At 43.2% G+C, this 23,793-nt stretch overlaps 1 protein-coding gene across 15 annotated transcripts in view; it reads left to right on the top strand.

Annotated features, from left to right (window-relative positions):
• Nucleotides 1-23,793, top strand: part of GPATCH8 (G-patch domain containing 8) — a 77,329-nt gene that overhangs the window by 11,975 nt on the left and 41,561 nt on the right. For 4 of the 15 annotated variants that reach the window (XM_077917468.1, XM_077917472.1, XM_077917470.1 and 1 more), the window contains 3 exons: nucleotides 8,680-8,754; nucleotides 10,547-10,581; nucleotides 21,021-21,093. Coding sequence is in view for 2 of the 15 variants with exons in the window: in XM_028702348.2 (XP_028558181.2) it covers nucleotides 8,680-8,754; nucleotides 21,021-21,093 (148 nt within the window). In the remaining 13 variants the exon portion in view is untranslated. The other 11 variants (XM_077917469.1, XM_077917473.1, XM_077917471.1 and 8 more) reach the window with 5 other exon arrangements.

Below are 23,793 nucleotides of genomic sequence, written 5' to 3'. Positions count from 1 at the left end.
TTAAATATATTTATATTACATACAGATATCACTTAAACCAAGTTATTTTATTGTCGGTAGGCACATAATAGAACTAAGGTTTCAAAATGAAAAAGATATAATTTTAATGTGATGATTCTCATCTGACTTTCGTTTCATTCTACTTAATCACTGGCTCTTGTCTACTCTGTGAAGTGTCCAAATATTGTTGGGCTGTTCTGTCAGGAAAATAATAGGTAAGTGTAAATGACAGGAGAGATGCACCAGGCTCCAATACTGGGGCAAGCATGCAAGAGTCCGAGTATCAGATGTCAGTGGCCAAACAAAGGTGTTTTTGCATATTGATCACAGGCAATCTTCCACCCACAGTCTGAAGTAGTATAGTTGATTAACAGTTACACCACGTGTGGGATTTACTGGCCTGGTCAGGGAAAACCCGGATGTATGGGAATGCGATAGAAAAAGCAGTGAAAACAGCTAAAAAAGCTTAAAATCACTTTTTGAAATATGGCGTAGCCAGGATTGTTGGTTTTTTGGGGGTAGTTTTTTTTGGTGGGGGACAGAACCTCTGATTTGTATTGATTTCTACTTATTTGGGGGCAGCTACCCCCTGACACCCCCCCCCCGGCTACACCCATAGGGGGGCACAGGAAGGAAACAAGGTTGGGAGGGGGCCACAATCAGAAAAAGGCTGGGAAATTCTGGTCTAGACTAGGTTTTAGAAGTATAAATTGTCAAGAGACAGGTTGCTGAGACCCAGTGGATCATGTATCATGGTCCTTTTCCTGTGATATGAAATAAGACTTGCCTAAAAGTGCCCTTGATAAGCATAACTCTTGTTGAAAGGCTCTAAGCAAGATGGTTCAGCAGTTGCCTGCTCTTTCAGGAACAGCTTTGAGGCTTTAGTAGATGATAAACTGAACATGTTAACAGTGTGTTGCTGTTGTCCCAAAAGCTGCCTAAGAAAGCAGTGCAATATTTTGATGGAGGCTTTCAAGAGATGTTTGCACAGATATATATCAGATACACTTGGCTTCCTTCAGCTATGCTTGCATACAGGATGCTTTGATGTGGAAAAGGGATGTTGTAGACAAGATGATCCAGAGTTAAAGTTCGGTTTATTGGTTTGCTAAGTATGCAGTGTTTACTTTTCTACAAAAATGGTAATTGTTTGATGATCCCTGGGATTCTGAGATAAAATCAAAAAATGATTGTTAAGTCTCTCCATTGTTCAGAGCAGTCTATTAACCTCGTTTGTGCTGTGAACACAAGTCTCTCTTACAGTTCTACTAAATTAATGCTTGGAATATTTTGGCTTTTTTCAAGTTTAAACTGCCTGGGCAGAGGAAGTAGTGCCTGCATCTTCTACCAGTCTGCTATTTGCCTACCTGCAAATCCCTGAGCATTTGCTCACATGGTTTGATTTCATGGTGATGTAAGATTACTTGATGGTGGGCAGTTCCACGCTGCCCTGGCTTTATATGGGCCATCTGGTTCAGTATTGTCTACTCTTAGGAACATTGGTTCTCCAGGATTTCAAACAGGAAACTTTTCCAGTGCTACCTGGAGATCCCAGTATTGAACCTGCAGCCTTTTCCATGCAAAGCATATGTTTATTTGTTTGTTTTATTGTACAGTGGAACCTCAGTTTTTGAACATCTCGGCTGCTGAACGTTTCAGAAGCCAAATGCCAAAAACCCAGAAGTGAACGCTTTCATTTTCAAACGTGCCTCAGAAGTCAAACAGCTTCCATGTTACATTCTTTCAGGTTACGTCCCACGGCAACCCGGAAGTACCGGAAAGGGTTACTTCCGGGTTTCGCCGCTCGCACATGCGCAGATGTGCAAAACAACATCGTGCGCATGTGCAGAAGCAGCAAATCACAACCTGCGTGCGCACAGACACACCGCTGTGGATTGTGCTCTTTTCATGTTGTGAACGGGCCTCTGGAACGGATCCCATTCACAACCAGAGGTACAACTGTAATTACTTTCCAAAAGCCCGAGTGATGAAAGGTTTTCACAGAAAGCCAACCCAGAGTTTGTGGGCACTAGAGAAGGCCCCTGTGGGTCCCTCTGTATCTGCTGGTGTCACGCTGATGACCCTGTACCCTAGAACAACTCAATCAGTACCTCTCTGCTAGATCTTGGTAGCAAAGATGGATTGAGAGGGCATGTGGTTGGCCTAATGCAGCGGTCAGCAAGGCTTACTGGGCATGGGCTGCATCACTCCTGCAGAGATCCTCTGTGGGCTGGACCGGCACAGCGCGATGCCAGAAATCGCATCTGCGCATGTCTGCAGCACCGGAAATCGCTTCTGCCCATGCCCAGACGCTGAAAATCGTGCCTGCGCAGAAGCGATTTCTGGTGTCTGGGCATGCACAGAAGCGATTTCCAGCACTGCGGACATGCGCAGATGCGATTTCCGGTGTCTGGGCATGCGCAGAAGCGATTTCTGGAGCCGTGGAAGAGAGTCCCCGCACCACCCTGTGCTGGTTTAGTGCAGTGTGCGGGGACTCACCGAGCGGGTGGCTCAGTTCGGGGCGGGTTGTGGGCTGGTTAAACGGCCTCTGTGGGTTGTTTCTGGCCGCAGGTTGGGGACCCCTGGCCTAACTCCTGCAGACATGCATGCTGCACCATCAGGCCATGCTAGCTGAAACTGATCCTAGGAATTCTGAACAAACAGTTCCTCAACACCTCCACTAGAAGCTGTGGCATAGTGTTTGGACTGCATGTCAGAGTCTTTGCCCTCAAGGTCGTTTTACAGAACTTGGCACTGCCAAGTTTCCAGACGACCTCTTTGTGGTTTAAGAAGTCCTCTCACTGCTCCAAAACTTTCTGCTGGGTGGTTCAATGAGGATGCAGTGGAGCTGGAAAATTAAGCCCCCCCCCATTGCCAAGCTCCTCCCAGAAGATTAGCTTGTGTAACACTATTAATAAGCATGTTCTGTAAAAGCAGCTGTACCTTGTCTTAAGCCACAAACAGGCATGTGGTCTTTGCAAGTATGCTAAGTTCATGTTGCTCCCACTGCAGACAAGGCTCTCTTCTCCTGTAGCAATTCGTGCTTTGTACGCCACTGTTTGAGTGGTGTATGCCATGGTAAACGTGGAGGGGAGATAGGCATTCCCAAATACCCAGGAACACAAGGCATGTGTGTGCTTGGCTGCCACAGTTGGCCATGAGTCTCCAGCAGCTTTCCACTGCTTGTTGGAGACACGTATCTCCATTTTATACGATGTTCATCACAGCAATCGCTGTGAAATTTCAAATGTGAGTTAGCTCTGGGGGTGCATTGTCTAGTCATAGCTCATTTGAACTTGCTGTTTGCTTCAAGCGTAAAGCTTTCTGCTTCTAAGGGGTACGAGACAGTTCCTGTAGGAAACAACTTCTGTGATGTCTCACCTAATAGATGGATGTGATAGATAGGAAAGAGGGTGCCTTAAAGAATTTAGGACTCCCCCCAAAGGAGAGGGAATGGTCACCGTATATGATATACGATGTAGAAAACTAGATGTATCTAATTAAAGCAGTATTGCATTTCTCCTCTATCATTTACAAGTACTCCCATGTTAGAATATAATGAAGTTTTCTGAATAGAATCAAAACACTGTTGAGTTCATGAATCTTCCAGGGTTTCATTTTTTTCCAGCTCCTTGAGGATTTTCATGTAGAACTGGAGCTTTGGGGGGAATTAATAGCTTGATTCTCATAGTTTGATAGCAACTATTTGATTTTGCCTTAGAGATCTTTCCATGCAAGAGTCTGTATTGTAGATGTACAGTGCTAACATGCATAATGTAGAGACGCATTCAGTTCTGTGGAAACTGTAATGTAATGAATGAAGGAACAATTTCTTCAAATGAGGGGTGTTCCTTTGTGCAGTGGACATCTCTCCTGCTTTTGCCTTACTCCAGAAAAATAAATACCGTAAATGAAGACCTAGGTGGAACAGCTGAGCATGCTTCCCTGTTCCAGCAGACAAAAGAAAATCTCCTGGCTTTTACAACAGCTTAATTATAATGCTGAATTCTGCCCTTGAGAGAATCTCTTCCTTTGAAAACATTCTGGATCATTTTCTAATTTAAACAGTCAATGCATTTGAAAGGTAAATTATTAGCTTCTCCTAAATAAATATACATGAAAATGGGCACTTTTAAGTTTGCATTTGGCTCCCAACCTATTCACCGAGTTGTTTTTGTTGAATTGAAGTGAGCATCTTCAAATGTTGAAGTACCCTAGAAATGTAATTACAGTCTGAAAGTAGGGAGGCTGGCAGTGGCATTTAGAATGGCTGACTAACATCCATTTCACAGACCAGTTCTCTGGTGGGGTGGGGGGTTGGTTCGGCATGTGCTGCCAGCACTCAGAGCAGCTCAAGCCCAGGCAAGTGCTTGCTTTAGCATGGTGGAGCTTCCAACTAGATTTCTTTGAATAATTGACCCTCACACCATATCAGAAGCCCATGCAGAAGTTCCATGGGTTGTTTGAGTAGCTGCTGTTCAAGAAGAACATATGTGGAGCCTCTTTGGACCCACAGAATTAAGTTTCATGGATCTTTGGGACCAGGCAGGACCTTCTATAGTGCTGTGCTGGTTTTAAAGTAGCTGGCACTCTAAGGCAGGCATAGGCAAACTCGGCCCTCCAGATGTTTTGGGACTACAAGTCCCATAATCCCTAGCTAACAGGACCAGTGGTCAGGGATGATGGTAACTGTAGTCCCAAAACATCTGGAGGGCCGAGTTTGCCTATGCCTGCTCTAAGGTTAAAGAACCTGGAGGATAAGGAAGAAAGACCTCTTCTGCACTTCTTCCTCCTTACATTATTAGAGGTACATGATTAGAGATGGGTGTGCTTAAGTCATGTGCCCTTCACATTGCGACATTAGAAGATACGGTAAATGGAAAATGAGTTGAGTTTTGTTGCATAGAGAGACTTTATTTAGAGGACCTTTTCCACGTCCCAGCAGAATCTTAGCTTGGTTGGCTCTGATTATTCTTCATAAGCTACATGAGAAGCAAAATGCCCACTAAGGGAGCTCTCCAAATGCTAATGCAGAAACAGAGCAAATCCACTGGCCTTCATTGTAGAGCTTTCTTCAATCAGTTTTCTGATCCCTAAGATTAGAACATGGGTAGGCAAACTAAGGCCCGGGGGCCAGATCAGGCCCAATCGCCTTCTAAATCCGGCCCGCAGACGGTCTGGGAATCAGCGTGTTTTTACATGAGTAGAATGTGTCCTTTTATTTAAAATGCATCTCTGGGTTATTTGTGGGGCATAGGAATTTGTTCATTCCCCCCCCCCAAAAATAATATATATATATTCCGGCCTCCCACAAGGTCTTAGGGACAGTGGACTGGCTCCCTGTTGAAAAAGTTTGCTGACCCCTGGATTAGAAGATCAATGCAATGCAGTTTAAGACTTTCTGGTCCCTATTAGCCTGCATACTCTAGTCCAGGGACCAACATATGAGCAGAGCAAGATGGTACTCACATCTGGTTTCTCACATTTAACTACAGAAACAGAAATGGAGGAAAGAGATGCCTGCAATTTTATTGCATGGCATGCTGCGAGAAGCAGGATTGGCATAATCCCAGGTGTCTATGTTGTTCAGATTTTTGGAAGTTTGAGTCTGGTGTCTGTAAGAATTTGAAAGTCCCTTTCTGGGGCTTTCTCTTCAAGATATGCATTACAATTTTTTATGTTCTGCATGTCTTCCTGTTAATAAAATCACAGCTCTAGGCTTGGCAGGGAGGTGGAAACCTTGAACAGAAGCAGAGGGGTGATGCTACTGCTGTTTGCTGCTTCTCCCCAGCCTCTGCTAATGCTTCGTGTCAGAAAGGAGCTGAAACTACCTAACTGGCATGAGGCCTGCTTCTAGGAAGGAGAAGGGTGCTAGTAAAGGCATTTGTGCCAGTTCTCTAGGTAGCTGTCCATTTCCATTTTCCAGGTCTCTTGTCCCTTTGTTTTTCTGTGCATACACAGACTTCGTGTACTAATGAGCAGGCTTGTTGTGGTCAAGTATTGTACATTTTAAGTGCCTGTCCTTTCTGGTATAAAGCAGGAATGATTCCATTTGTAAATTTCAGCTTTTTTGCGTGCTTGATAGGTTGGCAGCAGAGTAGATTTAATAGCCAGATGTTTATGGCTAGAGGGTTGGTCTGGTCTTGTTACTTTTGGAGCTGAACCTGCATTCAGCATGTGTGCTGCATTGCTTAAATTTGCAGAATGCATTTACACCACAAAGCAAAAAGCATGTTGTGCTTCATTTATTTTGAAAATAACTTCGAGGGGCCTGTCACGTAGGCTGATTCTTGCCTTTGTTGTCTGGGATTTTGGCAGTTAAACGTGATAAACAGGCCAACTGAGCCATTTAGCCTGACCCTTTGTGGACAAAGATAATCTCACAGTGTGCTTGGTTACCAGTGAAAGCCTTTTTGGAGCTGTGGTGCAACGTTCTGTTTTTTTGTGCTGTTATTTTGCCCTAAATTTCCCTCAAATCCTAGTTCTAAGATCCAGAATTGCATGGGAGCAGCATTTATCCACAGTTACCAGACTGTAATATGAATGCTCTTGAATAATCAAACTTTTCTGCAAACATCCTTCTGCATCATGAGGGTTTTGCTTACTTTTCTGGGTACAGTCATTAAGATACATGTAATAGGCTGCTGGTTCTCTTGTGTAAGTTTTTGGGAACTAGTGGAGACAGAAGATGGCCTTACGTGTTACCTGAATAGAAACTCAGATGCTTGACTCCACCCTCAAATTTAGATTAATGTTAAAGATTATATATTACAGATTTGTCAACCGTGATAACGTGCGTGGGGCAAAACCTCATAGAAGCTACTCTGCTATATTTTTTCTACTCTGCCTACCCACCTGCTGCAATGTCAAATAAACAAGTCTGGTAAAATAAAGGTTCAAGGGGTATTTAGACCTCTTTTCACTTGGCTTGGGTTTCAACTACTCTTCTCTTCCATGCATGCTCAAAAGAAGGGAGGGAGATGGGATGGGCAAAAGTGCCTGTAGCATTATTCTGTGTTTCCATAGAACAACACTGATAGCACCTTTGTGAGGAAGAAAACAGGCCAGTGTTAAATAGAGTTGCATGGTGGTGGTTGCCTAAGGAGCAACCTTTGACCTCTAATCTTAAAGAACCACCAGCAGTTTAAGGCTGAAAGGATCACAGAGACTCAGTTATTGATAGGAAACTGCTGAACATGGTGTCCCCCTGCCACATAGAAAATACCAGCAGGCTTGCTCAATACAGTGGACGCTTGGGTTGCGAACGTGATCTGTGTGGGATGCACGTTCGCAACCTGCAGCGTTCGCAACCGGTGTCTGTGCACACGTGGGTTGCAATTCGGTGCTTCTGCGCATGCGTAATTACCAAAACCCGGAAGTAACCCGTTCCGGTACTTCCGGGTTTTGACGGTCAGTAACCCGAAAAAACACAACCTGAAGCGGCTGTAACCTGAGGTATGACTGTATTCTTTTCCACCCCAACCTCCTCCAGTTTTTGAGATTGCCATGGTCATGGTGCACACATTTCCCCAAAGCTTTTTCTGTGTATCTAAAATACTAGGAACCTTGTTCCTTTTTTAAAAAAAGAAAAGGTGCAAGGTTCTGTTCTTAACTTGGAGCTGTAAGTTCACAGATGATGAAATAACTCTGCTTTTTTAAAAAAGTGCATGAAGCATGGTATTCAAAGAGATAATGCAAGCTTTGGGGGGGGGGGTTCAACCTCTCTTCATCTTGGGGCTTGAACAAAAAGAAGCTTGCCCATTAAAAATGCTCAGTTTGCCTATTTTCTGGGAGAAAAATTGCCTAAAAGCATAATACAGCCTTACTATTCTGAACATATGGTACATCTTCAGCTGATATTGAGCTGTCTGTTTTGCTGTTGAGTAGCTAATATTGAAATGTCAGGTGATCTCAGGACATTTAATATCCAATAAAAGCTGCAGTTGAAATGGTTTGAAATGTTGCAGGCTCTTCATTACGTCAGTATCAAGGCAAATTAGTTTAGAAGCCATGCCTGTGCTTTTTCTGAGGATCTAGAACAATTCTGAAAATGTCTGGGTGCTCTACCATCAAGTCATCACCCCCCATCCCCACTGAAAATGATGCCCATGATCCCTTCCTTGTCCATCTCCATTGATTCCATATAGGATATATATACCCTATATGGAATATATGTAAAAGGTAAAGGGACCCCTGACCATTAGGTCCAGTTGCGAAGGACTCTGGGGTTGCGGTGCTCATCTCTCTTTATTGGCCGAGGGAGCCGGCGTACAGCTTCCAGGTCATGTGGCCAGCATGACTAAGCCACTTCTGGTGAACCAGAGCAATGTACGGAAACGCCGTTTACGCTGGAGTGGTACCTATTTATCTACTTGCACTTTGCTTTCGAACTGCTGGGTTGGCAGGAGCAGGGACCGAACAACAGGAGCTCACCCTGTCACGGGGATTCGAACTGCCGACCTTCTAATCGGCAAGCCCTAGACACTGGTTTAGACCACAGCGCTACCCACATCCCGCAGAATATATGTAACGTAGAACAAATACAGAAATACAGCATGATCAGTTAAGGAAGGAGGTTCTGTATGTCTGGGCCTCAATTGATTATAAACTTCTAGCACCAAACCATGCAGAACTGTTTGTGCTTTATGGTGAAAATAACGTTTTGTTCTTCTCTTGCAGGGTAATCACTTTGATCAGTATGAAGAAGGCCACTTGGAGATTGAACAGGCGTCCTTAGACAAGCCTATAGAATCGGTAAGAAATCAGTTTTCATTCTCAAGCCCCGAGCAAGTGCAGCTCCACTAGCCCAAGTTCAGATCTTACATTTAGATTAAGGAACTCAGGGATGTGTTCTAGGATATTTGCATGTCTTATGTTAACGTTAAAAATGAGGCAAGTCACTAATCAATCTAATCTGAAATGAGAAGAAAAAGCTATCTCACCTCAAATTGAAATAATTTATAGCAGCTGATTGTGCTAAATATTGAAAACACATCTTTTATGGCCCGAGTGGATATTGAGGAGTAAAATATATTTTGCTCTTCCTTAGTTCACATTTTCTTTGGCACAAGGAAGAAGACTGTAGAGCAAAGAGGGCAGTATTAAGAAGAATTTAGTATAAATAGGTTGCATAGGATTCTTTTTAAAACTGCCTATGGCATTAATAAAAATGCTGGTGCAAATCTCCTTCTACCTGAATTTCCTGGCGAGAGACTACAGACAGGAGAGAGAAGAGCCACTTGGCTTGCTTTTCCTTTTAAACATGTCAGGTTTTTGAACTCTCTTAATCATACCACATTTGTGTGTCCCCCCCCCCCCGCACCATGGAATAGCTGTAGTTCAGCTGCCTAAATGCCCCTTTGAGATTCACTATTGAATATTTGTGTTGGGCTGTAATGTCATTGGAGTTGCAGTTTAAAAAAAGATGTGATGGATACATATAAAGTATTATGGATAAGGCTGTGGAAATGAAAACAACAACTCCCCAGCGTTTTCAGGGCTGGATTAAAAGAATTATGTCTGACCCCTTTACAACTTTCTGTCCTGCTCCATCCTCTGAATTTTATGCCACGTCCTTCCTTGTTGTTTACTCTTTGAGGAACCTGAGATGCCTTCTGCCTTCTGATCTCCTCTTCTTTTGAGCAGTCTCTAAGGCAGTGCAGAGCATGACAAGGCTCCACCTCTCTCCCCCACCTCAATTCATAATCACCCTTGCAGTTTTACCCTGTGGGATGAGCTATAGTGTAAGCAAGCATGGTAGTTGAGACTGTTGTGCAGCTGCTGGCCACCCCTAAAGTAGCAGTTCAGAAGGTGAGCAAGCCCTCTCTGAAACTTGAGTAATGTTGAACCAATCCCACATCAAGAAGCTGCGCATGAGTTGAGTAGGCTTCCTGTGCCAAACACAAACAAGGGAAACATATTGGTTGAACAATTCCTACGACCCCACATGTAAGATCATTGGGTCCTGGAATCTTCCTTAAGAGCCTTGGAACCTATGAATCCTGAGGATGTTACTCTTCTTTTGTGTTCTCCAAAGTTGCAAAGGCAGTTTGTCTAAAAACTGTTCTTTGCAGGTGTGGAATAAGGGCATATTGACCTTTGTATGGTAATAATGTCAGAGTGACAAGGCAAATTGATCCCCATCAGCATTCTAGTTCTTGCAGTCGGCCCTTGTCAGAACACAGCACTTGCTCCTTGCCCTTTCCTACATGTTCTTATTTTGCTCTCTTTCTACACGGTGTTGCTCTTTGCTGATCAGCCCATGTGGCTTTCACCCTGATCAGTAGGAACCTCACCTGTGAAGTTAATCCAGCCCTGTTAATGCTTTGTATACAGAGACTACTGGCTGTAGGCTCTCTGGAGTCTGATTGCATTTAGGAGCACTAAAAACCTAATAATAAAAAAATAGTGTTAGGAATGAAGCAATATACATATATTTGCTTTCCTGTGTAGTAGATTGGTGTTTGTGTGTGAGTATTTGTGTGCGTGTTGAGATGTTCACAGAAATTTACACAACTTGGGGTGTTCGACGTTTTTTCTTCCACAGCAGTTGGCCCAAATTAGCTAAGCAGCCATGACCTGGTTTGTATTTGCACGGTCTGCATTTTTAATTTCTTTTCTAGGGTTTCCTCTCCTCCTTTCTCCTCTCCCCCCTCCCCCATTTCTTATTTCTGTTCTTCTGGTCCAGTGAACACTGCATTCAGTATCTACTGTCTTATTGTGCTGGCATGATGCTAGAATTAGGCATGGCGGTCACTGATGACACATGAAATAATGCTGCAGAGGGGGGTGGGAAGGATGGTGGTGATGCAGCTGCATTTGACTCTCTTGAATTATTCAGCGTTGTTTGTGTGTACACGCACACCCCAATTGAAATGCGAAGCCAGCTTCCCTCTTTGCAAATGTCATGGAACAGTATTGCGTGCCATGCTGGCGATGTTCGTAATAAGACAAATGACACTGTGTTCCATAGTCATTCATGCTCACAGGGTTCCCTTCTCTGCCTATGCCAGAAAGGGGCTGTGAGCCCATGAAACCCCATCCCCTTTCATAGCTAAGAAACTGGGGCTTTCCTGTTATCACCAGAGACCTGTCTCTTTGATTGCATTGCAATGTGTACAGCAGCTGTGGAAAAATCTCCAGTGCCTCAATGTTTGCTTCTGGACCACAGATCTACAGAATGAACCAATGTCTTGTTTTTCTAAGCAACATGCCCCAAAGTTGGTTTTTTTAAAAAAATATGTTCTGAGTTGAACACCCTCCCGCCCATGTTAGTGGAGAGTTTAAAATCAGCATGTAGTCTTTTCAAGGTGCAAAATGCTTTCACCTTGATGATTTTTGTGCAACAATCTGTAATCCCCCCCCCCACCTCGGTTAGAGCCATGTTAGTTTAGTTGAACTTGGGTACCTCTTAGAAATCAATGGGGCATGCTAGTTGTGGGTTAACTTAAAGGCCTATTGATTTCAGAGGGAACTAAGTGCCGCTCACTCAGCCTGGCTTCAGCTTGTTATCTTTAATTAAACTTAAATCAAATTTACAGGAGAAAACCTCAATAAATAGTTTAAGCGAGCTACCTAATGAAGAGCAGTTTAGATCCAGGTCATGGAAGTCACAGCCCACCTCCACTTGTTGTTATCATGCTGGTGTTTTAATTCCTATCCAAACTTAATATTTTCTTTGCCCAGTTTAAATACCTAGATTGCCATTTTAGGTGTTGCATCACCTATCTCTTGGAGCAAGCCTTTTTGTCCAGTGTCACAACATGATGTGGACTTGGTTTGGCTGGGAAAGCGGGGCTGGGGCCACCATGGGATCTTAAAGAATTCCCATGTCCACCAGGTGGAACCCCCACAAGTGTGGGAGGTGTCTTAAGGCAAACTTGTATTTCAAATAGGACTGAATGCTTGCCTGGACAGAAAAGATTTAATCCATCAGCTGACTGTATATTGTCAAATAAGTCAAGTACCTCAAATGCATTAACTTTATTAGAACAGCAAGAAAGATTTTTGTTTTCCTGGACTCTCCATCTCCATAAGCTGATGTACCATTGCAGCAGTCTAATGTGTCTTCAGCTCTTTCAGCAGTAACTGTTTTTGTATACGTGAATCTTATCACGTGTGGCAAAGCAGACAGCCAAGTCACATGGAGGTGATACTTCTTGGTACTTCCAGCAAAATAAAGTCGTGGGCAGTCCTAGGTAGCGACCTTTGTCACTTATGACTGCTTGTGTTCTTGTTCTGGCTTGGAGATGCCAACAGCAGTTATAGCAGGTGGCCAGTTGGAGAAGACTTTCTGCGCTGTTAGGTTTGCCCTAATAAGGGGACAGCTAGCCCTTTCTGGCAAATGTTTCCATGAAGAAAGAAAATAGTAAGCTGTCACCTACGCAGTGGCATTCTTAGTTTCATTAAATAGTTGGCAATATGTGAGCATGAGTGGCAACCCTAATTGCAAAAGGAGGCAATAAGATATGCAGTTAATTTTTAAAAATGTATTGTCCACTCACAGACTTATTCAAATAACTGAACTAGCTTTAAAATTTCCAGAGAGCCTAGATCAATAGTTCCCAAACAATTTTGGGCCACTGCCCCCTTGGTTTCATAAACTCATCCCCAGTGCTCCCTATCCCATAAAAAGCCTTATTCAGAATAGAGGTTTGCATGACCCGCTAAGGAAGATAATAACACAGTAAAATTCAAAACAGTAACAATTACACATTTATTCAAACGCCCCCCCCCCCAAAAGCTGTTTTGTTTAATTAATTCATCAACTTGATCTAGTGATACCAGCTTTTCATTTATACCTCCAGTGCCTTTAGCTGCCCTCTTGCCTCTTAGCGACCCCCTGGATAATCTCTCTGCTCTCTAGAGCAGTGTTTCCCAACCTTGGGCCTCCAGCTATTTTTGGACTACAACTCCCATCATCCCTAGCTAGCAAGACCAGTGGTCAGGGATGATGGGTCCAGCTGTTTTTGGACTACAATTCCCATCATCCCTTGCCACTGGTCTTGCTAGTCAGGGATGATGGGAGTTGTAGTTCAAAAACAGCTGGAGGCACAAGGTTGGGAAACACTGCTCTAGAGAGTGATACCACCCATTTTGGGAAACACTGGCTTAGATTGTTGAACACTCAGGCTTTATTCAGGTTGGGGTTTTTTTATAAAAAAAAATATACTGGTTAGATCAACGAAGTGGAAAGTTTTAGTCTCTCAAAGTACTTGATTAGGAAAGATGTTTGTCCAATGGACTTTCAACGTGTTTTGGGAAGTTTATTTTCCAGCATGACTAGAACAGCTGTGAGTGTATATCAGGAAAAGTGAAACACTTTGAAAGGCTTAATGCTGGAATGTGCTCTGATAGCAGTCATTGTTGCTAACATTTAAGAACACAGTGCTTAAAGCATTTCTGCTCACCCCTGGGAAGCAATATAACACAGAACATTTCCTTTTACCATTCGATGTTGAAAACTGATTTTTTTTCTTTCCAGCAGCAAATAAAACCCAATTTTCAGCTGGAAACGTAAAGTGGATTTACCATAAGGGCTTAACGGTAGTAAGTAAAGCCTTCTAAAACATAAGTGGATTTAAGTTTCTAAAGAGCTGTTGAGATCTCTTGGTTCTGGAAGCTATATAAAGCCCAAGGGATACTCCTGGAAAACTCTGGGGAATGGCTTTGCTTGGGAACACAGCTGAATTCACATGTGGCTCTGCAGCATTATCTATTGAGGAGATCCTTACCTGTATTGCTACAACATGGAACTTGATAGTGACTGGAATAAACTTGGTTTGGGAGTCTACAGATCTTTGCATTGGTAAAGAACATGATGCTGCTTACATAATTCTCCAGCAACTGGTGGCCAGAATAGAAAATGTCAACGTTCTCCCTCACTGGGGATGCTTTTCTCCCCAATTGCTCTATCTCAGGCTAGTGTTTCAGCCCCACACACTTCAACACTGCTATAGCCTCCATCATGTAGCCAGCAGGCCAAAAAATAAACTAGTTCAGGTCTTTTCTTTAACAGTTATTGCCATGTGTAATGAATCCCTCTTTGGGGGCATTCTCATTAGAGTTTTGGGAGTTCATGGGACCTTGACTCATCTCTAAATATCTTTCGGCATGTCATTTCCATCTTCTGTTGGTACGGTATCAGGTGTCGTGACCTCAGAAGTTTGATGACGATGATTAATTAGACAAAAACAGAAAAATAAATTGCACACTTAAATTGCTTTGAAGGACCAGGTATTGAAACATTAGAACATGTCCATCATGAATGAGAGATAGTTGAGGTGGGTGGAAGAGCGTTGGAGCCAGTTCATGTCAGGTTGGAAGATGGGAGCAAGATGAAGGTGATCTGCAACAGAGTCCAGTTGCTGCTTGGAGGATGTGTGACATGGAAGTTTCTTAAGAGTGAGACAGTACTACATACTATTCTGGCTTATCTGGTCTGCCTAATTTTCTTGAGGTTTCCTCCTGTAGTTGGATCTGGAGTACACCCTACATAACGTCTCTCATGACACCTACGGTTTTCCTTGGAGTAGCTTGCAGACATCCATAGGGTTCCTTTTGAAGATAGCCACTCAGGAGAGGAGGCTGAATTTGCCTGCACCACAATGGTGTCCTCAAATCTAGAAAGAACTACTACAGCAGTCCCTATCATTTCCCACTTTCTTGCAGAAAGCAGGGGACTGCCTCCAACCTTCCTTCCATCCCTGTCCTTAAAGTTAAAAATCTCCTGTTAAGTCCAGTAGGTGTAGCCTGTCCTGGCTTTCCTGCTGATGTGCCATAGGAGTTGCAGCCCAAAGGTGGTCATGTAGAAGACAACACAGTGGAGAAAACTTGTTAGAATTGTCAAGACTAGTCCAAATATTTTCCTTGGCTGCAGTTCCAATTTTCTGTGCACTTAATGTTTATTCGATCACAGCAATACATACATGGGGGAGGAAGGCAGTAAGAGGCCCAGAATAATTAGACAAACCGTACCTTTTCTGTCCCATTGCTGTGTCACAAAAAGATAACAGCTTCTCACCATTTTGGATGGGAAGCAAGGTTGCCTTAAGGCCTACTTTCTTTCTAGTTCTATCCCCTTCCTCTCTACCCTCACCAGCAAAGATGCCACTGTGCATATTATTAATCAGTGTCTTAGGGCTATTGAGAGCTGCAGGCGAGTTGATGGTGGCCAAAGTTAACTTATTCCAAGCACACTCTGATGAGACTTGGTTTTTGTCACATTGCATATCTATACCGATCTGTGGACTCCCCTGGTTCCAAAGTATGTAACTTGACACGGCTGCCAATTTGACATTTAGCAGCAGCCTGTACATTGCCGAGCACTATAAATACTGTGCTTTCTAGAGAAGCTGAATGGTGTAGCACTACTCTTGGACTATTCTCTCTTGCCTTCATTGTGTCATATGCAGTAAGCTCTAGGTTTTTGTTTTGGGGGATCTTTTTCTTTTCTTTTCCTTTATCTCCTGTTTTGCATGGGATCACCCTTTGTAGCACCTAGTCTTCCTGCTTATGGGTTCTTTGATACACAGTCAGCATCCCTTATGGAGCCACTCAAGAGATAGCGATACCTGTCAGTCTTCGTCGGGTGGGACAGGGGCCTTTTGGGGACAAATTTGACATGGACTCTATTCACCTTCTCTTCTTTCTTTCCTTAAATGTCAAACTACTCATGGACACACCACTCATCACAGCCTCATTAAGCAGCTATACATACAGCCTTTTCCGAGGAAAGGGTTATGCCTCTGTTGTTACCATTCCTGAATGATCATTATATCCAATGAGGAGGAGTATGACACCTGAATGCTTGTGGATCATCTCAAAATCACTGGCTGGTCCAGTTTGATATTTCATTGCTGCTCATTGGTTAGCCCCTGATTTACTCCTTGAACAAACCAGGGTGATCATTCTGCTATAATGGGCTTCTGGAAGGCTACCCAACCTTTCCCGTTGGTTGACCTCACACATGGCAGAAGCCCCTCCATAAATCTTAAGAGGAAGTTGCCTTCAAACCACTCCCATTGGCAGTGGCTTTGAAGGAGAAAAAATGGGGAAGGTGACGGCTGAGAAGGCAGCTAGCCACACTTTTGCTGCTTTGGTGCCTCATATGTTGAGCATTTGACATTATTTGGAAGAGAAGAGGACCACATGTTGAGCATGGGGATGATGACAGGCTCAAAGCTTTGCCTTTTCATATATTGAAAGGTGCTCACCCTTTTGAGTGGCTTGGTAAGTGTGGTGCTAATGTGTATAACCCTCCTCAGGTTTTTTTCCTCCTCCTTCCCCATGTCCCCCTCTAACGTTTGTTTCTCCTCCCGCCCTTCACTGTGTCAGTCACAGCGCTCTTAAAACTCCCAGCTGGTCTTGTATTTATTTTATGCTTTCATTCTTCTTTAATAAGTACATTACTTGCAAGCAGTGAATTGAAAACAAAGCAAACGAATTAAAAACAAAAACAAATTACCATTAGTTGGTTGGACAGTTTCTTACTTTGTGTTACATTTAACTGTTCTTTTGACAGCCCAGTTTTTAAAGCCAGGTTCGTATGGAAATGCTTTCACTCCACCTGCACCGCTTTTGGAAATAGCATAACAGCTTCATTTGTCTGTTTCTTTTTAGTGCATTCATAACACAACACATGGAGCACAATGTCTCATCTGGGCGGTAGCTGTTTCCTTTTGCAGGAGTGGGAGTACAAGCACAGCTGTTTTTCTGTCAGAACTTCTTGCCAGCCTGATGTTGACATTTTTTATTGAATATCCTTCCCCATCCTTGCTGCATTTTTCCATATTAAAAGCCATGGAAAAGGGTTTTTTAAAAAATTATTATCACAGCTACATATTCCACCCCACCCCGAACAATCTGTTGACAGAAATAGAGCCAAGCAGAGTGGTATGGGCATATAGAAGGAATCACAAGTTTTCAGGAACACACAAATAAATCTAAAACATACTCCAAACGAGCTAACCCCCAGCCATGTAAGGCCCAATTAGGATTGAGCATGCTCAGTTGACCAAAAAACGAGTGCCAGTTGAAAAACAAATGGAAAACCAGGGAAAGGGGGGTTTTAATTTGTTTTCTCTGGCTCCTAATAGTGTATCCAGGAAAGGTGTGGCTAGCTGGAACCCTGAACAGGAGCGCTCCTGTTAGGGACTGAGGATATGCTGCAGGTCCCACTGTTATTGAACAAAACCAAGTGCCCATTACCTATCACCACACTGACAGCGGAGTTCTGTACATGTCTATGCAAAAGTAAGCCCCATGCAGTTTAGTGGGACTCTTACTCAGGTGTGCATAGGATTGCCACTTAAAATACACATGAACATATCCCCTACACTCACGTATGAAGCTGCCTTGTGCTGGATCATATCATTGGTCCAGCTAATTAAGTATCATCTACTCTTAACTGTATGGGACGCGGGTGGCGCTGTGGGTTAAACCACAGAGCCTAGGACTTGCTGATCAGAAGTCGGCGGTTCGAATCCCCATGACGGGGTGAGCTCCCATTGCTCAGTCCCTGCTCCTGCCAACCTAGCAGTTTGAAAGCACGTCAAAGTGCAAGTAGATAAATAGGTACCGCTCCGGCGGGAAGGTAAATGGTGTTTCCATGCGCTGCTCTGGTTCTCCAGGATCGGCTTAGTCCTGCTGGCCACATGACCCGGAAGCTGTACGCCGGCTCCCTCGGCCAATAAAGCGAGATGAGCGCCGCAACCCCAGAGTCGGTCACGACTGGACCTAATGGTCAGGGGTCCCTTTACCTTTACCTTACTCTTAACTGGCATGTACTCTCCAAAGATTCAGGCAGAGAACTCTTTCTCAGCCCTACTGTCTGAGACCCCTGGGATCTTGTATATGCAAATCATGTGTTCGATCATTGAGCTCTGGCCACCCATGGACATTGTGGTGGGGCAGCACCATTCAGCTGACTTCCTGAGCTGCTGCAGCTTACTGGGAAGGAGAGAAGCAGGGAGGTTGGGTCATGCAAATGCACCAGGCCAGAATGGTTCCACTCCAACTTTTTCTACTGTGCTGACCTCCTCAATGCCTCACCCATCCCTCTAAGCAGCAACTCAGTTGTCAGGAGGTCAGTTGAGTGCCATTGACTGCCCCATCATTCTGCCTGCTATTGGTATGGCCCAAATTCCAGGGGTTTTCGTGGCTTATGCGTAAATTTAAATGGCTTGAGGATTGTAAAAGATAAGACAATAAAATTTTGGTGGGGTTTTGTTAATACTTATTTCCCTTTTTGTTTTTTGTTTTGCCTCTGCCAGTATTTGGCAGTAGCTTCGTTATATGAAACAAAGGAGGGCTTCTCATCTTTTCAGAAAAGGTTTGAGCCATTGTGCTCAAATCTGTTTTAAGAATTTCAGTGAAACAGTAAAGTCCCACAAGACACTTTTGGTGACTACAAAGGAGCCATTTTCTAAAGTGCTCTGAAAATCACTTCATCGATGTGCCCTATTATTCCTGTAAGAATTTTGTAAGTCCTGAAGCTCTGAATTTGAACAATTGGCTCAGCTCCATAATGAATGAAGCAGGTTATCTGGAAAGTTTCTTCTGGAAAAAGAGGCAAATTTCAGTGCCTAAGTTTGAGCTGAAATTTTGAAGGTGGAGCTAAATGTTATCTCAACATGTGGATGTTCCCAAATCTGTGTCAGGAGATGGTGGTGAGGGTGAAGAGGGATGCTTGGTCTGTGCCCTCTCTTCCTTCATTTTCTCTTAGCTGGGTTTGCTTCTAGTTTTGGAGCCTAGCTGGGGAAAACTCGGTAATTAAAATAAAATACATTTGTGGGAGGGACTAGCAAAGGAGTCTTGCCTTGGAAGGGTTAAACACCCACAAATTGTTCCCTTCAAGCCTCTCTCCCTCATATTGACATTACGTAGGATTGGGAATCTTGTGTTTCCCTAGGAACATCTACCTCCACCTTAATTATTTTTATCCTAGATCAGGGGTGGCTTCATGGATATGATCCTCATCAGGATCATTTTCAGTGACCATATTTGACAGATGGGCAATGCTGTCCATCCGTCACTCCTGTGATGTCATTATGATGACACATGATGGACAGGGGGACAGCCTTGCCCACCTGTAAAAAAAATCCCTTGTGCGGTTCTGCAAGCCTCCTCCCACCCATTTAAACAGTCAATTAGAAGTTTTAAAGAGGATCGTGCAAAGACTTTGAAAGGGTTCTGCAAGTCTCCCCACTCCCCCCCCCCCCCCGTAAGCACCTGAAAGGGGAGTGTGAGGAGACTTAACAGAGGCTTCAAGACATCCCTGTGCTCTCATTCTGAATTCTGAAGGCTGAAATGTGAGCATTCCTTAAGCTAAGGTTACCAGACGTCCCCATTTCCCGGGAGCAGTCCCCAGATTTACAAATCAGTCCCCATACGAAATCCATTAAAGTTGAAAAGTGTCCCTGGATTCATAAAAATAATAATCTGGTAACCTTACCTTAAGCCTGCCTTTAAATGTGATGATTTTGTTAAAGCGCTTTGTAAAAGTGCTGTTTGAAACAGCTTGTGCTGCTTCTTTGCTGTGGGCTGCAGATGCTGCCACCCACCCTTTCTGCTTGCTGAAAAGAGAACTGTGAACTGTTTCAAACAGCACTTCTGCAAAGAGCTTTAATTCCTGCTCATCAGCTGAGTGGGGATTCAGTCCTGCTGCCTGCTAATAGCAGCAGGTGGGCGTGGCTAGAGGGAAATGGCTTCGCAGGCCATATTGGACACCCTGGTCAGCCAGGATTGGCCCAATGGCGAGAGAGTTCCCACCCCTGCCCTAGATTATGTGGGATTTGTGGGATTTTAATTCTTCCACTGTTTCCTAGTTGCCAAGGAATAGCTCTGGACAAATGATGAATGCAGCTTCCTCGCAACTTTGCTTCTAAAGTAATCCCCCAAGTATCCAAGCAAACTCCTTAGATACGCCTGAGCCCCAGGGCTTTCCTTGTTATAAATGCAGCACTTAACCGTAGGAGAAAACCTTTTTATTTTCTTTAACCGTTGTACAAATAGCTGACACTGAATTGCTGCAGTACTTTCCCCTCCACCTACATTAATTTTTGACCATTTTGATTTTCTTTTCAAAAGATGAGACATTATGCTTGTTGTGTTTTCTCCCTACATGCACTAATGGTTCCTTGCTGTTTTAACCTGTTGCTAGGCCTGTTCCATTCTAACATCTTAGTACTTCTGTTAGCTTACATGTGAAATGCATCACCCAGTTTGTGCTTGAGCTCATTTTATTTTATATTTTAAATTCCTTTTAATTGGTTAATATTTTCAATTTGTTTTGTATTTTTTTTACTAACCTCACTGTATATTTTCAGTTTAACAATTGGCTGCATGCTAATATATCTATATATATACACACATATATGTATATTATATATCTCTTGTTATATAATATATATATTATAATTGATTTATTTTTATTTTTAAAGAAAACCCAATCAAGTCTAGCCTGGATTTTGCTCTGATTGTGTTTTGGTTTCTAGTGGTGGGGGCAAGTCTGACACTTAACAACTTAACTTGGTCTCTTTAAAGTCTGACACACAAACAAGTTAAAAAAAAAAGCAGACTAAGCACATCCGTTAGTTTTTCTTTGCACAAATCAAGTGGTGCTCTCTAGGTGATGGATATGATTGTATAAAGTAGCTTGATTTTATGCTTTTTAAATGTCATTTTTTTATTTTCTCCCCCATTGCTTCCCCTCCCCTTGTTATGCACAAAAGTTGCCCAGCACACCATCAGAAAGTGTGATGACCCTCCCTGAAACCCTGTTCCTGTGGAAAAATCTTGCCAGCAGGTGTTTTTTGTTTTTTTTTGTTTTTGTTAATTATTTTTTATTATGTAAATATCTTTTCCCTTTTACTGGGCATATATTGCTCGTAAGTAGTTTTTATTTTATTTCTTTTGCATGCATATATGTAGAAAAATGTCTTGTTCATAATGTGTTTCTGTGGAAGAGAAGAATATATTATTGGAATATTTTTGGTTTGTTTCTCTGTTCTGTCTGTCAGGATAATATTGGACACCGCTTGCTACAGAAGCATGGCTGGAAGCTGGGCCAGGGCTTGGGGAAAACTCTCCAGGGTAAGTAAGAAATCTGATTTGTTTAAAATGCTCATTTTACTTCTGCTTACATTTCTAGATTCCTCCCCTTCCCTCAGCCCTCTGATTGTACCCATTGAGTTTTATGTTTCTCATATTGCACTCAGTTTCTCTTAATGCTCACAGGTCTAGTATTGGGTTTGTTCTGTGAAATGTAGTTTTTATTTAACGCAGACTGAAAGCAAGGAAGACAGTACAGTTGGAGTCAACTTAGAGAAATTTGTACGCTGTCTTCTTGGTAGCTGACCATAGTACCACCATGATTTTGGTTTGCAGATGAGGGCACAACCAAAAAACAAAGAAAAAAGATATGAACTGTCTCAACTAGCCAGAAAATGATTCTTTTGCTGAGATGGTATATGCGTGTGTCCCCCAGAACAATGTGATTTGAAACTTGAGACAAAGAGGATGTAAAAGACGTTAGCTTTAATTTAGTCAGGTTGCTTGTTGAGAGGTTAAATGTCTTGACTTGACTAGTGTTTGACAGTTTCTAATTCCTTCCTTTTCCTGTTGTAACCTTTTAATTTGGACTTTAAAAAAATTCATATGAGAGAATAACTGATATGAGAGTTTTACCGCATTTGAGCTCTGGGGTGCTGTGTTGGGTAACCAACTTTTCAATTCCAAATTGGAGACTCAGTGAGTCATTTGCAGAGTATGATATAGGCAGCCAAAGGAATAAAGAGACAAGTTTTCTTTTCTTCCTGGAAGCAGAATTCAGGCAGCTGTTGGAACCTAAGAATTACTGCATTGTCATACTGGTTATTTGGTTTAGCTCACTGTTAGGAGTTCTCTTTTGGTAAGTTGCATGAAGGGAGTATTGCCATCAAACTCCTGATGCTCACTGCCTGGCTAGCGTGTGTGTATGTGTGTTTGTTTGTTCATTTTACGAGGAATCACTATGTGGAATGAGCCACAGAGGGTAATGCAGGAATACACTTGTATTCATTTAATTGATCCTTCTATGCAAGCTGATACTCCAGGTCGAGTACATGAACAGTCCAAACAAAGTATTCAGTGCTGTCCTTTATACTGTTTTCTGCAAGCCAAGCCATGAGAACTTTCAATATTCATTTGATGACACACACCACGAAAGGGCCCCTATTCAGATAAAAACAGGGGGGGGGCAGTTCTTCTTGTAGTCCAGTTTACAAGTAAAGTTTAAATTGTGTAAGATGTTAAATGGGGTGTGAAGTACATAATATGATTTGAGAGGGATGTACGTGCTAATTTTCTTGAGTTCTGGGGAGACTGGCTCCAGTTTCAAAATATGTTTGACTTTCGTCTGCAGAGCTACAGTTTGATTTAACCTTGTGTTCCTCAATATGGTTCCCAGGGCACCATCAGACCCCCACTCCCTGCTGCCCGGCAAGCTCTTGTGTCTCACCCAGTCTTTTTCATAACAGTTGGTTGGCAGGGATGTTGGCTGTGGTTTCTTTTTGTCTTTTGTTTTTGTTGGGTGTTTTTTCGGTATAGATATTCTGCTTGGTTTCTTTGCTGGGGGTGCGGGGATGGGAGCAGATTCTAAGCCATGGGTAGGTAAACTAAGGCCCAGGGTCCGGATGTGGCCCAATTGCCTTCTCAATCTGGCCCGCGGATGGTCCAGGTATCAGTGTGTTTTTACATGAGTAGAATGTGTCCTTTTATTTAAAACGCATCTCTGGGTTATTTGTGGGGCACAGGAATTTGTTCATTATTTCCCCCCCAAAAAATATAGTCCGGCCCCCCACAAAGTCTGAGGGACAGTGGATCGGCCCCCTGCAGAAAAAGTTTGCTGACCCCTGTTCTAAGCATGACCAGTTTTTCTTTTATGAAATGGGTATTTGTATGGTGACATGATGTCCTAATGTGCCCCCAGGCCCAGAAAGACTGGGGACCCCTGATTTAAGCTATTTCCCCATCAAACATTTTCAGCATGGCCTCTTTCGGGACTGCTGCATGCTGAGATGCAGAATCTTCACATACTAACTATATTGCAACCAGCTGTGATGTGCGTGGACTGGATGGGAGGTTGCCTGCTCTTGATGGGGTTACACTCCCTCTGAAGGAGCGGGGACATCGCTTGGGGGTACGCCTGGATCCTTTGTTGTTGCTTGAGGCTCAAGTGGTCTCAGTGGTGCAGAGCACCTTCCCGCAGCATTGGCCGGTGGCCCAGCTGTGCCCACCTGGACAGAGATAGTGGTTGTCTATGCTTCAGTAACCTCTAATTAGATTACCGTAACACATACATAGGGCTGCCTCTGAAGATGGATCAGAAACTTTAGCTGGTGCAGAATTCAGCAGCCAGGTTGCTCACCAGAGCAAGATGGTTTGAGCGTTATTACCTTGATCCTGGACTGACTGCACTGACTGCCAAATAGTTTCTGGGTCCATTTCAAAGTGCTGGTTTTGACCTATAAAGCCCTGAGCAGCTCAGGACTGCAAAATACCTCAAGGGCCGCCTCTCTCCATTTGAACCTACCTAGACCCTGCAACCATCATCTGAGGCCTTTTCTGTGGGGCTTCCCATTTGTGGAATCTTGCCTGGCGCCTTCATTGCATATTTTTATGTGCCAGGTGAAACAGATCTTTGGCTGATTAACTAACATTATGTGCCTTTTTAAATGTGTCTTTAGGAGGAGCGTTATTGGTTTGTTGTTTGTTTCGTTACATATTTTTTATTCTTATTTTTCTGTTGTGAAC

This window comes from Podarcis muralis, chromosome 13, assembly GCF_964188315.1.
Source record: "Podarcis muralis chromosome 13, rPodMur119.hap1.1, whole genome shotgun sequence".
NCBI classification, from domain to species: domain Eukaryota; kingdom Metazoa; phylum Chordata; class Lepidosauria; order Squamata; family Lacertidae; genus Podarcis; species Podarcis muralis.
This window is presented reverse-complemented; position numbering and strand designations above follow the sequence as displayed.